Source organism: Sinohyriopsis cumingii, chromosome 2, assembly GCF_028554795.1.
Source record: "Sinohyriopsis cumingii isolate HCF-2022 chromosome 2, ASM2855479v2, whole genome shotgun sequence".
NCBI classification, from domain to species: Eukaryota; Metazoa; Mollusca; class Bivalvia; order Unionida; family Unionidae; genus Sinohyriopsis; species Sinohyriopsis cumingii.
Window position 1 is genome coordinate 1253486 of NC_142962.1, and position 18006 is coordinate 1271491.

At 38.1% G+C, this 18006-nt stretch overlaps 1 protein-coding gene across 4 annotated transcripts in view; it reads right to left on the reverse strand.

Moving 5' to 3' along the window:
- Positions 1-10119: 10119 nt before the first annotated feature.
- LOC149804196 (uncharacterized) overlaps positions 10120-18006 on the reverse strand; it is a 57846-nt gene continuing 49959 nt past the window's right edge. For all 4 annotated transcript variants that reach the window (XM_089937771.1, XM_089937763.1, XM_089937746.1 and 1 more), the window contains exons 11-12: positions 16721-16800; positions 10120-13769 (exon numbers count right to left, since the gene is read on the reverse strand). In XM_089937771.1, the coding sequence (XP_089793897.1) occupies positions 13625-13769; positions 16721-16800 (225 nt within the window). In that variant the 3' untranslated portion in view covers positions 10120-13624. The remainder of the gene's footprint in view (positions 13770-16720; positions 16801-18006) is intronic.

Here is an 18006-nt window from a genome sequence, read left to right on the forward strand (position 1 = left end):
TTTTTGACAGAAACAAAGTAGACTTGACACAACTGGCCGCTATCCGCATCGACACTCAAACCAAAAAGCAAATCATTTTGAAACCTGGAGGGAGCGGTTCACTAGGAGTTGTCATCATTCGCTCCCTCTTAAAATGGGATCCCCAAGAAAAAAGCCACTCCCAAAAAATCGAAACGAAGCCCAGAGAAGAAAAAGAGCAACGGTGTCAAGACCAGGTCACAACCTCAGAAAAAGAAAAGCCCACACAGAAAGAAAAAGAAAACTCCTCATAAAAAGAAAAGCCCTTATAAAACAGCTTCTACTCGCAAGAGAGGTACTTCGACCAGGACGCAAAATTACATTCGCAAACCACAACCTGCAGTGACGTGATCACGTCTCCAGTAGCCTCAGGTTCTCACTCTTCTCTGTTGATGGGGATGCCTACCAAATCCAATTTAAACCCCGTTCTTCCTCAGGTGATGAAACAATGGAAACCGACGTCTCCAAGAGCTTCTCCTCCAGCGGTGACACCCTCCTCCTCTTTACTTGCAGTGGCAGCTGCTAACAAAGTATCTGCTCCCAAAATCAAAGTCCAAGAGAGATCGGGCATGTTACAGAGTTTACTGGATTTGTCCAATCAAGAACTGTCCTGATTTAGTCCGTTGCGAACCCATCCACGATTCGTGATGTCTGTCATCAAGTTGATACGTCGTAAAGACAATCAGTGGCGACGCGTTCCAGTATAAAAAGGCCTGAGGTAAAGAATGGGATTCAGTGTTTTTGTACTCCTGAACACCCAAAGATGTCACACACACCCCAGAAACCAATATTGCCCCTGTTGTTAGACTTCTTGCTGAAAGGAGTATTGGGAACAATGCTGGGAAGACTCGTGGGAGCAGGATAAAAAGGACCAAGAAGATAAAAGGGACCTCTGGAGTTCAAAAATCTCAGATGTGACCATTTCAATCGAATGGAAGGACAAAAACTGGTTTTACTGCCTTATAAACGATAGATGGAATACCGTCGTTGGCAAGAACAACGAACCCCACATTTGCCTCCCAATCAGAATTTGACCGAGGTGTCCCCGTCACAACACGAATTGTAGTCGTTGATGGATCGCAACGATTTGTCCGAAACACAAAAATCGAATAAGTACTTTCAACTCTTGCTATGACTACGACTCTTTCACCAGAAAGCTTTAAATGAAAGAGCTCTTCCCACTCTGAAAGATTTTAAGACCCAGATGAATAGTCCACCACCACTATGACCACCACCCCCAGCGGTAAAGACAGATGCAAGCCCACGTAAGCCTGAGGAAAAAGAGGTAAGAGACGTCTTTCAAACACAGTCAGCAGGTCCCATTCCTATTAAGATTTCAGCGTCCTTATTGACCCCTTCCCCCACACCCCAACGAAAAGAACTGAAAGCTTGGGTTAAAAAGATGATGACCACTCCTCCTTCGACAGAAGTGGAAAAGAAAGAAGGGAAACCAGGAGTAAAAAAAGAAGAAAAGACCAAAGCCATTACATTACCACCTCCACCATTACCTTCGAATTCTACTCCGGTGGCACATCGGACACGTAAATCCGTTTCCATACCACCATCTCGCCCCGTCCAAAGTAGCATCAGCGAAGAGTGGGTGACTTATTAAAAAATGGAGAAGGTGTTAGCCAGCATTTACTACGATCCATCCCATCCTGCAGGTTACGGAGGAATTCAGAGATTGTATCGTGCTGCCAAAACTCGACTGAAAAGTCTGGGTTTACCTCAAGTGCAACAATGGTTACAAGAACAATGCACGTACACTTTACATAAAACAATTCGACGAAAATTTTCCAAAGTTACACTCGAGTGGAGGGCTTGGATCATCAATGGCAAGCCGATTTAGCTAATGTCTCTCATTTGTCCACCTACAAATGTGGTTACAAATATTTGTTTTGTGTCATCGACGTCTTTTCCAACTTTGCCTGGGTCGTGCCATTGACTTCCAAATCGAGCAGTGAGTTAGTTGAAACAAAGAGGTCGTCACCCTCTTTGATAGCAAACTGTCAAAGACACCGAATATCTGAACCAAGCTTTCCAAATAGAATTAAAAAACTAGACATTCATTTTTTCACCACCGAGAATCACGAAACCAAAGCCAGCATCGTGGAATGCTTTCAACGCACTTTGAAAGAACGCATGTGGAAATATATTACGCATCAAAACACTCTCAAGTACAGCGACGTCTTACAACACTTGGTTGAAGTGTACAACCAATCGTACCGTCGAAGCATAGGACGTGCCCCCCACCCCCACCCCCCAAGAAGTGACTCTCGACAACGAAGTGACCGCCTGTTTGGTACGTCCCCGACGGTGACTGTCCCCAAGAAAGGTAGAGTGTTGGCAGTATGAGACTGTGTGCGCATTGGCAAAACTAAACGCACTTTCGACAAAGATTGCATACCAAAATGGACCACTGAATTGTTTCGTGTCACTGGACGAGTGCGTAGTCTTCATCCTGTCGTCTATAAATTGGAAGGCGTGAACGGGGAAGTGTAAAAGGAAGGTTTTACTTGCCCGACTTACAACGCGTCACCAAAAAAGAAGACGAAGTGTACAACATCAAAAGCATTCTCGAACAAAGAACCCGTAAAGTGGGGAAACGTCGTGTCAAAGAAGTGAAAGAGCGTTGGAAAGGATATCTTCCCAGTTTTGATTCTTGGATCGACGCTTCGCAAGTCATCGATTATAAAAAGAAGTGACCTTCATGCCCTTCCACACAACCTCAGCTACCGCTACAACTGCAGTAACCACTCCTTCAACCAGTTCTTCTCTACAAGATCTACAAAAACAACCCTTGTTGGTGTGGTGTGGAGAACGTGTGCCTAAAATGCAAATTGTCTTTTTTCTGCCAAATCTTTGTAGTGCATTGTGTCATCAGTGTGGTCATTGCCAATTTGAGTTTTCAACACAAGGAGACATTTGTATTACGCATTTGCATCGGTTACCTTCTTGCAAATCCTTCACTGAAATACTCCTCCGGGAACAACGGAAGCCTTGCGTCCAACGTCAATCACCACTCCAACAACAACAACAACATTTTGGGCGGAGACACTCCTCTGACTTCCAGTGACTCCTCGGACAGCCGCAGAACTCTGAAAGTCTGAACAACAACAACCGATTTTACTTAACTTTACCCAGTAACAGTTCCATGGAGGTGTTTTCCAATGACATTTGTGTTCTTACACGGCCAAATTACCTCAGACCATTCAATTAGATCACGGAACACATTGGGAAGTGGCTTTGGTGGAAATGATTTACCCTACACAAATCAAAAACATCACTGAAAAGCTAAACACTCTCCAGGTCGTAATCCTGAACGCCCAATTGCAAGAAGAAATAAATAAAATCGGGTTTTCAGGTGACACAAAGTCAGTAAGCAATCCATCGTTCAGCATCTACAGGTTGAACATTTCGTCAGGCTATTATTTTATTGGTGAAAATTTAGTGGGCACCATTGCTGACACGTTCGAGTTAGCCTTTGGTAAAGCCCTGAACAGAGCCAAAAGAAGTGTTAAGATTGAGTATCATAAAGTTGCTCGTCGCATATTGATAAAAGTTCAGGATACCGACACATTGTCCCTCAGGTTTAATGGTAGTTTGTTTGAAATTTTGGATGGACATCGACAGATGGTAGCACACAATTTTGGCCCAAAGATCAACAGTAATATGGACTTTTACAGGGCTTTTGGATCCTCTGTAGAACTGAACGAAGGACTCAATTCGATCTTTGTCCACTCCGATGTGGTGGAGTATAACGTGGTGGACACACCTCAGTACCGTTACTGCGTGTCATTCCTTTCAAAGTGGATAGTAACACGGTCAGTGACCGGAAAGGTAGAACTACTTATCACGTTCACCGCGAATTTGTACATCCTCACTATTTACCCCTCAGTAAGTCGTATTTTGACGCTGTCAACATTACTATAAAAGGAGATGGGACAAAATATTCCATTCTGCAAAGGAAAAGTCACGGTGAAACATGTTTGTAAACGATTCTCTAACGAATTGTACGTCAAGTATCCAATATACCGTGGAGTCAATCGACAGCGAGGACAAGGTTTAGATGATATGTTGACATCAGCCTTTCGTTCGGTGGCTCCTGTGTTGACACCGATGGTGACACTAGGATTGCACGCCTTGAAAGATGCCGCATTGACGAACGGTAAAGAATTTCTCCAAAATGTCACATCAACAAACAAAATCCTAAAGAAGCTTTCTTGAGAGCAGGCAAACACGTCTTGCTTCAAACAGGCCAAGACATTTTGGGGCGAGAAACTCATATAATTGCCCTTGGCGGTGCCGAGTCAGGCATTGCCACTTCCTTGACGCCACAGCAAAGTCAATCTACTTGGCAGTGATACATGGCTACCATTTCCCAGATGCCATCAAACACGATACGAGAAGTGGGGCGAAAATTAAAGAAGCAGGGGAACTTTTAACTAGCCTGCAAAAATATACTTTTTTAGGGCTTTAAATTGCCTATTTATAAAGTGATTCCACTTTGGCTTGAAATCACGATTCGATAAAACCACAAAACTAATCTGATCCTTCTTACCACCTCTTCTAAACTAACAACTTACTATGCCTAACAATGACTACAAAAACTATATTCTTTTAAGTCGCTAAGACATAATAATTAGTAAAATTTCATTTAGGATATTACAATGTACACTACGTACTAGATTTCTTTGGAACGATTGAGATGTAGGGAAATTCCGAAACTCGAACAATTTGACACAATTACAGAGGTGGCTTACACATTATTGGATTTATTTATTGTCCACTACTACAACTGGGCTCGATTTGAAATAAAATAAGGCGTTTCAGGGCTACAAGAGTTCTGTGTTCGGTTGTACAACTAAAATCTGACCCAAATTGAAAATGCTTATACTTTTGTAAACTTGAATCTGATTGGCAGTCGACTCCTCTGCATCTCAATCCCTTGGTAGATTTTGCAACTTCACTAGGTAAAACGGATTGAAAACTGAAAACTCGGATCGCACCTTTACGCGAGAGAACCAGGTTTGTAAACCCTAATCTGATTGGCAGTTGAATCCCTAGCTGATTTTCTAAATTGCTGAAAACTAAATCGGATTGAAAATTAAAAAACTCGGCTCGTACAATTTCGCGGGAGAACCAGGTTTGTAAACCCGAGTTTGATTGGCAGTTGAATCCCTAGTTGATTTTCTAACTTGCTGAAAACTAAATCATATTGAAAATTGAAAAACTCGGCTCGTACGTTTACGCGGGAGAACCAATTTTGTAAACCGGAATCTGATTGGCAGTTGAATCCTTTGGTTGATTTTCTAACTTGGTGATATATTCGGTGTTAACTATGGTAATGCTAATTGAATTTAATAAAACACTCTTATTAGTTGGCAGATTGAAAATTGTTTGTTTGGGTTTGTGCGCCTTTTCCTGGATACCTTTCCACCTTTGCCACTTCCAGACATACTAATTAAGAAGTGTGACATTCACACATGAACACAGGTTTGTAGGTTCATACCTACAACCCCGACTAATTAAGACTCTCGACATTCGAGACTTAACCAGTCGCAAAAGCACATGTTGCATAGGCGACTTTAATCTTTTATTATTCATTAATTCAGTCTGACCATCCATTGTTGATTCATCCTCCTATGAAGATGTGATCAAGGCTAGCCAAGTTGAACGAAGCTTACGTGAATTTAGATCGTGTCAGGAAATGTCTGATACCGAAGCCTGCAGAGATAGAGAATGTCAGAATGTTGAAAGTGACCGAAGACCTGATAGAAGAGTTCTTCAGAGATAAAATCAAGAAGGAGAAAGAAGAATGGACGGAGAAGTACAGACTTCAGTAACAGCAGAGAGAGCATCAGCATCAACAGCAGTAGCAGCAGGAACCAGAGGTTTCGTCGACTGCCGTGTTGACACCTCTTTCCGAAGTGTCAGAACCTATCATGTGGGAAAGCCTCCCGCCAGACGGGGACGCAATCTTAGACAATAAAATATTGCCATAGCTCCTCGCCCACAAAAAAAAAACCTTTTCAGGGCTACCCAATACTCTAGAAAAGAGATACTAATTCAAATGACAATGGTATGTTAGCAAGTTAGAAAAAATAGAAGTGTGTCTATAAGCACTTCGTTTGTTTGACTTTGTTAGAAATATGTCTATAAGCACTTCGTTTTCCGTAGCTTGTCAAATAGTCAGTAAGTTTGTGATTGTAATTAATGTTTGTAAGTAAACAGTGGGTGTGTTTCTTTTAAGTCTGCGCGATCCATGTTTTGGGGTAATGATATGGGCAATTTTAGTTTTGGTGACGGGGACGTTTTCCTTCACGTCCGTGCTTGACAAGGATAAATGGAGCGCTCGTCAGTCTGGCTACCCATTGTTGATTCATCAACTGTGAAGAATGATTTGCAGACTCGAAAAACTGATGGAACTCCAGATGCACCTGGAGCATGCCAGGAGTTTATTAGATGAACTGGCTATGTAGGCGATACAAAAGGAAGCCAGGATAGAAGAGGAGGTAAAAGAAAAGAAGAAGAAAGAAGAAGATAAAAGAAAAGAACAATTTTTTCTCACTTAATGTTAAGACAGAGCTGTGAAGTTCAGCCTATGGTGAGGACACCTCCATAGTCACTTTCAACACCACAGACACAACCAGCACAGAGGCCTGTCGTCCCACAAATAGAGGTCCGGGACCAAAAATTGCGCAGCGACCGCAGAAGGAAAGAAGGCAACATTCACGTATGCAGAACAGGAGAAGGAGGAAAGTCTTCGTTATCCCTCAAAGTGATGACTGAGAGAGTGAAGCCAGTCAGCCTCCCTCAGCGCTCCCAACCACACGAATCAATTGGGAGCAGGATTGGAGCCGGAGATGTGTCTGTGGTGCCAGACCCGGAAGATGTATCCATTAGCCTGGTGCATTTGGAGTTATAAAAAACAGCCCTTCTCATGGCTTTTCCAATATTCTAGGAAAGAGACTATTCAAATTACCAATTTGAGGGAATGATGAGTAGTGTGATTATAAACACTCACTCATTTACTGATGTGATTGTGTGTGTGTGTGTGTGCGTGTGTGTGTTTGTATGAGCTCACGTACGTTTGTGTGGATAGTAGAATGTGTGTTTGCATAAGTGCTCATACGTTTGTGTGGATGGTAGAATGTGTGTTTGCATAAGTGAACATACGCTTGTGTGGAAAGTAGAGTGTATGTTTGTATAAGTGAACATACGATTGTGTGGATAGTAGATTTGTGGGGTTTGTAAGCGTTCGCGTACGTTTGTGTTGATAGTAGATTGTGTAGGTTTTTTTCCTTCCCTTCTTTGTCAATGGCATATATGGTTTTTGTTTTTTTCTCCTTCCCGTATGTGGATAGTATATTATGGTTTTGTAGATAGTACAGTAAGGGTTTGGTTTTGTCCTTCTCGTGTGTGGATAGTATAGTTTGGTTTTCTTTTTTCTCCTTCCCGTGTGTGGATAATAGATATTGGGGTTATTGAATGTATATTTAGAGTTAGTTTTTTCTCCTTCCCGTGTGTGGATAGTATATTATGGTTATTTGGATAGTATAGTAAGGGTTTGTTTTTCTCCTTCTCGTGTGTATGGATAGTAGATAATATGTTAAGTGAGTATAGGTGATGTTTTCCTTCACCTCGCGCCATTCTAAACAGAATAAAAGAAGATGACCATAAAGTTGTTTAACAAGTTAAAGGACAAGTGGTACTGGATGGTGGATGCCACCTATGTGGTAGAAAGGTTACAATATGAGTGGAGGTATCCAGTTACCAAGGACTTTGTGACAAGTCAAGTGACGAGCCTGAAAGTAGCCAGGGATCTGGTCTAAGGCATGAACGAAGTAGAAAAGTTACGAGGCTTCATTCAACCAGCATACGTGAGAGTGGGCACCTTGAATGAGACCATTGATAATGTGATGAAAGTAAGGTCTTTTTCAGAAGACATATTGAATTGGACAGAGTGGTCTTTTGTGAAGTGGGGGCTGGAACAGCTAAAGAAAGCAGAAGAATTAATGAGAAGTAAAAAGAGAGGTGGTCTAAGAAAAGAAAGGACAAATAAAACAGAAAGAAAAAAGAGGTGTTTGACAGACTAAATGAAAACCGGATGAAGGTGCAGGAGATATTTAGATCGATGGGCCATCCTGACTGGATGCCAGAGAAAGAGAAAAAGAAGAAGAAAGGAATAACTGAGAAAGTGATGAAATGGTGGAAGAACTGGAGAAAATCGAAGAACCCAAAGGCCCTTTTCGGGGCCACTAATATGCCTCGAAAAGATTTGCTTTCTTGCCTAAAAATGGTTTTAGTTAGTTGTATAGTTGTTTTGTTATATATGTTGCTTTCTTGCCTAATTTGTTTTAGTTAGTTGTATAATTGTTTGTGTTATATAAGTTGTCTGTTATCTGTGTTATCTCTGACGTCAGCTCCCTGTTCCATTCCTACTGTCCCTAGACAGTCCTAATACTTTTTGACCCTCTGTAGTCCCACCCATGTTAAAATTCCCCATGTTAAATTCCCATTGTCTCTATATCATCCGAGGTGGTTCTGTAATGTATGTTCCCATTGTCTCTATATCGTCCCCTATTACTACTAGCGACAATGATTCATTGTGGAATTTCAGTCCTTCTGCAAAAACTCATTACTGAAAGCAGCACCTGACTCCTTGGTGTGGAATTAAAAACACGTGCTTCAAACACATGTAGAAACAAGAAATGCCGCAGACTATATGGATTTCTCTACTCAGAGGCTGTCATCAAGAATATGTTTATACTGATAAATATATTAATATAGATATAGGTTTGAACACGAACATACAAAACAAACACCAAAACATCTCTACACTTTTCCAATGGCACATGCACTGATAGGCAGAGCAAAATTTATTCCCAGACTTCAGCGTAGGATGTGACAACGGCTTCAGTTAGCTCATGAGAGATTGTGTTCTGATGACGCATCCTTCCCAGGAGGAGTATAATCAGACGGATAAGCAAAGCAGAAATTAGGTGTGATTCAAGAAATACCGTTTGGACTAGACTTATAAGCAAGTATATACGCCAGTCGAATGTCCATGGATAATGACTGTGATGTGAACCTTGAAACTGATTATAAAAGTCATTGTCAAAACTTCTTTTGTTGTTCAATAAAATTACAGAATTACACGTCTGCTGGTTGTCTATTTTGGCCATTTTACTTTGGAAGAAGCAAATTTGTGAATACCAGGAAAATGAATATTTCATCGAGAATGATGCAGGACCGTTTATATCTATATTTTTATTGCGTGCTATGTACGGTAACACATGCCAACATATATATATATATATATATATATATATATATATATATATATATATATATATATATATATATATATATATATATATATATATATATATGTGTGTGTGTGTGTGTGTGTGTGTGTGTGTGTGCAAAACATTGACAATGAACAGTACCAATCGAGTGTGTAGGTGAATCATTACGACAAATGCAAAATTCAAACCAATTAGGCTCGACTTCGAAATATTTGAATCATACTCAATTCCAGAGTAGATATCCTGTTATCCGAGTTTAAACAAATTAGGTTTGAGAACCTAAGTTTTGAAACAATACTTTCATTTTACGTAGTCATGTAAAGTGTTGTAAATTCCAAGCGTTCTTTTTGTGTCTGTTGTTTGCCTCTGTTTTGTAATTGCCTTCGACAAAGAGAGTCGACGGTCTTAGGCTAGTTAAGACTAATTTTGCTCTGTTCGGTGTGTGTGTGTGTGTGTGTGTGTGTGTGTGTGTGAGTGCAGTTAGGGGTGTCTATCGTCCAACATTTATAGAGTGGAATATGTCGAGATAATAGAAACCATGACATTCTCAATAATCTCGTTATATTACGACGTTTTAAAAAGATGGGTTATGATGCTCGTATTAAGTTCTAGCCAATTAGGTGAATTCTTCCCACAAATCAGTTGCTTCCTGTCGGTGGGAGTGGGGGGGGGGTTGAGGGGTTGCTTGGGGTGGTAAATAAACGTTGATTTCAAATCGACATTTTCACGTAGAGAATTTATTCTTGACAAAAAGCATAAATCGTGGCTTCACAAATAAGAAGATACCCGATAATGTTAGACATTTATTCATATTTCATGCTATTACAGTTGTAAATCTGATAATGAAGAACCTGACACCTGACACCTGACATACAGTCTAAAAACATTCACAAGCTACCTGTCTTAAAAAAAGTATTCATGCGTTCAATATAAACTAGATAAGTGTGCGAAAAGGTCTAAATAGGAAAACTGAATTTGACAAAATGGTGTCAGTTCCAATCTCTCTCTCTCTCTCTCTCTCTCTCGCAAATTGAATATGAACCATGAGACCTTAATTTCGATGCGTCACCTTCATACTGACATTCTTGTAAAGTGAACGATGTTTTACCTAGCCATGCGTATGACGAAAACCATGTTTTACAGAAAGAATTGTATCACACTTCTTTTATACATGATTAACAATCCATGTAAATGGAATAATGATTTCCCTTGCACACAACTTGTTATAGCGAGAGTTCACAGCTACTAATTCAATAACCACTCCCAGTAGATACATGCTGCTAGCACTAGTACCTTATAAAAAATATTTCAGCCGTGGTGTCTAGTATGTTTAGTCCACATTAAATGTCAAAGTTTACCAATAAGGCGACTAGGCAACATTATTACACATAGGATGTTACTCTTGACTAGGCAACATTATTACACATAGAATGTTACTCTCGACTTGGCAACATTATTACACATAGGATGTTACTCTTGACTTGGCAACATTATTACACATAGGATGTTAATCTTGACTTGGCAAAATTATTACACATAGGATGTTATTCTTCCTTGATCTACATGCAACTGTTACAGAACCAGTTTCCTTCACATTCCCAAGTCGTAGCTGAGTGTAAGGTCTATACACTTGATACATACAAAAAACAATGGCAATATATGCACACACACACACACACACACACACATATACATATATATATATATATATATATATATATATATATATATATATATATATATATATCGTAACATACACCACTAATGTACAATGTCCGGAAAATATCTATAATCAATATATTCGATCAAAATGTGTACAGTTAAATTTTCGTATTCGCCTGCCTTATAAAGGCATTTTACTGTATACAAGTACAGGACCGTTATTTCATTCCGCAAGGTAATTAAAACCGTAAAACCTACTGAGACACAATACCCCACGGATCACCCTCTTTTCCCATACAAGAGCACGTGCACTTCTCGCCTGATTATGCATATATTAATGTTACCTTGGATGACGTATTCTAACAGTGGTCTGCATGAAGAATTCATTTTGTTATGTTTGCAGAGCATATGCTCAACATATTACAAGTTTAGATGCAAGTTGAAAATGAAAAAAAGATCCCCAAGTGGACCTCATATTCCTCATCGGGTTTTCATAATAGCTAACCATTTAAGTTAACAGTTTTATATAGCACTGAAGAACACAACCGTATGTAAACTATATCACAAACTGTATCATGTCGGTTTTACTTTCGCTGTTAAAAGAGTCATTCCGAAGATATAAAGCGTTTTTAATATGCATAGTCTCTTGTCTACAACATTCCAGATCTTGAAGATAAAGAGCCATTTGACAAGTTCTATCGTCATTGGATGAGAAATATGTCTCCAGATCTAACAAGCACGGCCAATACGCTGCGAGAGCTACTGGTTAGTATGTGCAGTCTTACTTATTACGGAACCAAACCGTCTGAGACAATGATGATACAAGCTTATGTATCATATCGTATCACAATCTGAATGAAACTGTGTCTCCATTGTGATAACAAGCATAGTCAATCAGATACAATATTATCTCATAAAAATGCGTCGATTTCACTCTTGATAAAGCCAATTCAACGTCTTAATGATATACGACTATATAACACGTTTGATCAAAATCTGATAAGAAATATAGTCGCTAGATAGTTGATAAGAGCAGCCAATCGAATGCAAAATTGTGTGATTAATACGCGCGGCTCTCCCTCGTAATCACGCCCATTTGAACGTTTGCTGATATAAGCTATCCCGTTGTACAGTCTATAGAGTGATGACTAAAGGAATCGGCCAATCTGCTGCAAAACCACCTCATGCATATTCACGTCCTTATAATACTAGCTTACTTACCAAGTTTGATTAAAATTGGGCCAGAACTAAACTCAACCAATCGGATGCATTACCAACTCAGTTAAAGATGTATTGACCTTTCTGGTAATAAAAGCCATTGGATCTTGATCATGTCAACCTATTTAACAAACCTGAAGGTTTCTTTTAAATCTTACCAGAAATGGAGCCGCTAAGTAGTGACAATCCCATCCAAGGTCTTCATTTTAATATGCGTCGATCTTGCGATGGCTGTACTCATTCAACTTCCTGGTGATTTAAATCTATCAGTCAAGTTTAATCAAAATTGGAAAATACGGTCTATAGGGTGGTACCGATCTTGACCAATCAAAATCGGAAAATAAGGTCTATAGGGTGGTGCCGATTTAGCTAATCAGATGCAAGATTAACTCATTAATATATGTGGATGTCGCTCCTTACGGAACTCTTCTGAGAGCTTGATGGTAAAACCCAATATTCCAAATCTGATTAAATCCATTTATAAATAGGATTTCCAGAAAGGTAACAAGCTCATTAACATGTGTAGGTCTTGTTCATTATCGAATTTCTTCTGAAATCTTCATGTTGTAAGCCCACATTCCATGTTTGATCATGGAGCAAAATTATCTCTCCAGAATGATAAAATGCAATTTTTGACCAATAAACGACAGATGAAGTGCAAATGGACATACTATAAGCTCGTTTGACTTTATGGCCTGGTGAGGAAATGATGTAAATAGAGAAATAGATAGAAAATGCCAAAGCACCATGCTGCTGTCAACGTCGATGTTCAAATTGATGTAATGAAATAGCTACATAGACTAAACAATGTAAATAGCCAATGATTTGAGAATGGGAAATTTGCTACAACGTCCGTGAGCCAATGATTTGGGTAAGGGAGATTTGCTACGACTTTCGTGAGACAATGATTTGAGTAAGGGAGATATGCTACGACTTTCGTGAGATGCGTTTTTATTTTATATACCTATATAGGTAAATGAAACAAATGTTTTCAAACACAAATGTAACAAACATTTGCATGCAGAAAACATACAAAACAGACACCGTGTTGAAAATTTGAAATTAAAACTGAACTTAATAGCAATATATTTAAAACCATTACAAGAATAATTTTTATAATAGACTTCGAGGTATTGGAACTGGAATAAATACAATCCAGCAGAATTTCTCAACTTTTTTTAAAATCTAATTTTTTTTCAATGCTTTTTTTCAACTAGTGTACACCTTCTTTTATTTTACTTAGAGACTACAGTGTTTGTATGTGTTACCCAGTCTTCATTTGCTGAACTCTATGCATGTAGAACTCTAAAAAAAAGAAAAACAAACAAAATTGATTTTACGAACTAACACGTGACCACACACGTTTTTGCTCGTCAAATCTCCTGTTTGATTGTTTCCCCTTTATTTTTAAAAGATCAATTGACTGTGGCTCGTCTTGGTCCCAAAACAGGGCGGCCATCACCCAATGATATCGTCACTTCAGATCCATCGCTCTGATTTTCAGCTCCATCATATTCAAATACCTCCTCTTCGTCTATATCAGGCATGTCCAATAAAGTCCTATAATGAATTGCATGTCCAATAAAGTCCTATAATGAATTGCATGTCCAATAAAGTCCTATAATGAATTGCATGTCCAATAAAGTCCTATAATGAATTGCATGTCGAATAAAGTCCTATAATGAATTGCATGTCGAATAAAGTCCTATCATGAATTGCATGTCCAATAAAGTCCTATAATGAAATACATGTCCAATAAAGTCCTATAATGAATTGCATGTCCAGTAAAGTCCTATAATGAATTGCATGTCCAATAAAGTCCTATAATGAATTGCATGTCCAATAAAGTCCTATAATGAATTGCATGTCGAGATAAGTCCTATAATGAATTGCATGTCGAATAAAGTCCTATCATGAATTGCATGTCCAATAAAGTCCTATAATGAAATACATGTCCAATAAAGTCCTATAATGAAATACATGTCCAATAAAGTCCTATAATGAATTGCATGTCCAGTAAAGTCCTATAATGAATTGCATGTCCAATAAAGTCCTATAATGAATTGCATGTCCAATAAAGTCCTATAATGAATTGCATGTCGAGATAAGTCCTATAATGAATTGCATGTCCAATAAGGTAATATAATGAAATGTATGTCCAAAAAAATCCTATAATGAAACTCACGTCCAATATAGTGCTATAATGAAATGCATGTCCCAAAAAAATCTTATAATAAAATGCATGTCCAAAAAGGTCCTATAATGAAATGCATGTCCAATAAAGTCCTATAATGAATTGCATGTCCAATAAAGTCCTATAATGAAATGCATGTCGAATTAAGTCCTATAATGAATTGCATGTCCAATAAGGTAATATAATGAAATGTATGTCCAAAAAAATCCTATAATGAAACTCACGTCCAATATAGTGCTATAATGAAATGCATGTCCAAAAAAATCTTATAATAAAATGCATGTCCAAAAAGGTCCTATAATGAAATGCATGCCCAAAAAGGTCCTATGATGAATTGCATGTCCAATAAAGTCTTCTAATGCAATGTATGTCCATAAAGGTCCAATAATGAAAAGCATGTTCAATAGAGTCATATAATGAAATGCATCTCCAATAGAGTCATATGATGAAATGCATGTCCAAAAAGGTCATATGATGAAATGCATGTCCAATAGAGTCATAAGATGAAATGCATGTCCAGAAAGGTCCTATAATAAAATGCATGCCCAAAAAGGTACTATAATGAAATGCATGCCCAAAAAGGTCCTATGATGAAATGCATGTCCAATAAAGTCTTCTAATGCAATATATGTCCATAAAGGTCCAATAATGAAAAGCATGTTCAATAGAGTCATATAATGAAATGCATGTCCAATAGAGTCATATGATGAAATGCATGTCCAAAAAGGTCATATGATGAAATGCATGTCCAAAAAGGTCCTATAATGAAATGCATGTCCAAAAAGGTCCTATACTGAAATGCATGTCCAATATAGTCCCATAATGAATTGCATGTCCAAAAGTTCCAATAATGATTTCCTATCCAATTAAGTCCTAAAATAAATTGCATGTCCAAATAAGTCATATAATTAAATGATGTCCAATAAAATTATATAATGAAATGCATGTCCAAAAAGTCCTATGATGAAATGCATGTCCAATATAGTCTTATGATTAAATACATGTCCAAAAAGGTCCTATAATGAATTGTATGTCGAAATAAGTTCTATAATGAAATGCATATCCAAAAAGGTCCTATAATGAAATGCATATCCAATAAAGTCCTATAACGAAATGTATGTCCAAAAAGATCCTATAATGAAATGCATGTCCAATAATGTCCTATAATGAAATACATGTCCAATAATGTCCTATAATGAAATGCATGTCCAGTAAAGTCATATAATGAAATGTATGTCAAATAAAGTCCTATAATGAAATGTATGACCAATAAAATCCTAATGAAATAGCCCATTTTATGCTGGTAAAATTGAGACAGTTTCTTTAGTCGCATGTTTCTCTGGTTTGATTAGTCCTTCTTTCAACCAATGGTATCGACATTGTTATGCACTTCAGCGGTAACAGAAGTAAACTTTAGAAACTATTTAGCATGCAGAACAGCAAATTATATAGAAAAACAGGTGATCGATATTTTAAATACATTAAAAGATGAGACAGTATTTACGCAAAGATAAAATATATAAGATAGATAAAGAAACCTTTAGTTATACTGCATTTTAATGTTTATGACGATGACAATCTTTTGTCTGCAGTAACCAAGTCATTGTCGGGAACTATAATCAACGTATTTATTGCAATTGCTCATTGGCGTCATCATTAAAAGCATTATTTGAAAGAACAAAGCTAGAGAGCAGCCTCTGTCTTTTGCGACACCCGAAAGTATATCGCTAACTAAAACGTGTTACGGCCCATTTAGATGCGCAGGAGGTCAAACTTGTTGCGTGGTAGGATGACACAAAAAATGTGCACAATAATGGAACATCTGTGTGAGTACCATATTTTATTTGGCAGTTCATGTTATGTTTTCTGTAAAATGAGACAAAATACAGACGAATATTTTATGTTGACCATTCTGTGGTGAATCGGGATTAAAGCCACGTGCAGAGTGATTATGGTTTATTACTGACAATTGCTTTTTAACAAGTGTAAAGGTAGATAACTATTGTTGCAACATACCAGTGTACTGGTCGATTACTTGTCTCAGAATAACGTACATTTCTGAATAAAACGTTGCCTGCAAAATACTAAGTTTGCTTGTAAGACTAATATTTTTATGAAAATTATTTTTTATTTTCTCTAAGAATTTGGCTTAAATACGAAATTTTAAAGACAATAAAATATATACACACACAAAAGCCTTACACTATAGTATATAATAAAACGTTATTCTAATGAAAACTAAGGACAATCAACAGACAAGGATGTACCACAAACATTACGACACTCTGATGTTAGGAAACATGTTCTATAGTCTTACCTAAAATAAACTTTCCCGTTCTGATTAAGGCTCCTTGCTACTATTGCAATCTGATCGTCTGTAACACCCATGTCTAAAGACTGAAAAACAACAAACTCTCTGATAAGGAAAATAGCTTTTAAACTTCACACCTGATATATAAAGTATATATGTCATACATACATACATACATACATACATACATACATACACACACACACACACACACACACGCATGCATGCATACATACATAATGTAGTAAATTTAGAGTATGTGCACTTGGTTGTAGTGCCCCGTTTTAAGCAATTCTTAGATTTGTGTGATTACTTGTTTGATTATTGGAATTCGGCGCCATGGAAATATTCCTGGCCCGAACTAGTGAGCTAATTAATAGGAGCAAACGTCACGGAGTGAAGTGTTAGTGTGTTTCCATGATGTCCTGGTTCACTAGTAGTAAATTCCAACCAAAACCGAATGAATGTCCCTGTCGTAAAATAGTACATATTAAAATCTAGTGGTATACATTGGTAGCGTGACTGCAAGGACAGTATTTACGGTATTAAACCGGTAAATTACACAAGGGCATAAATAAAAAGGGACTTGACAGACACCGTTCATGTCGCCATGTGGGCGAATATGGTGCAGTTATATCGGCGAAATGTGCCTGGAAAGCATCACTGACTGGCCTAAGGTGGCGGAGTTAAAATAGTTCCCATTGTTAGGGAGTACTCATATATGTTCTAAGGCGTGAACGGTTGGTGGTACGGAAACATAATGAAGCCAAAACACGCAGATGTACGGTTGATAGATAGTTGGCAGTTTGGTTTATCTGTGGTCTTGCATTAATTAGAGGAAAATTTAGGTATAGAATGGACACGTCGGGCTTTCTGATTTACAACTGAGGTTGTATGGAAGTCTTTGGAAAGTCGGGGAAACTTATGACTTCTAGCGAGAATCGCGCCAGGGTTTGACAACCGCTCGGTCAAGTAAATACCCGTGTGCGTGTAACAATACATACATACATACATACATACATACATACATACATACATGTATCTATACATACAGTGGTCCCCGAGTGGCCGAGTGGTCCAAAGCGCTCTCCGTTACGGATCACTGCCATCTCACCTTCCTCCACCATTAATACTGGCCGCCATGTATAGCCTATCGTGTGCTGAAAATTGGCGTTAAGCCCTCAACAACAACAACATAAATATATACATTCATACATACATACATACATACATACATACATACATACATACATACATACATACATACATGTATATACATACATATATACATA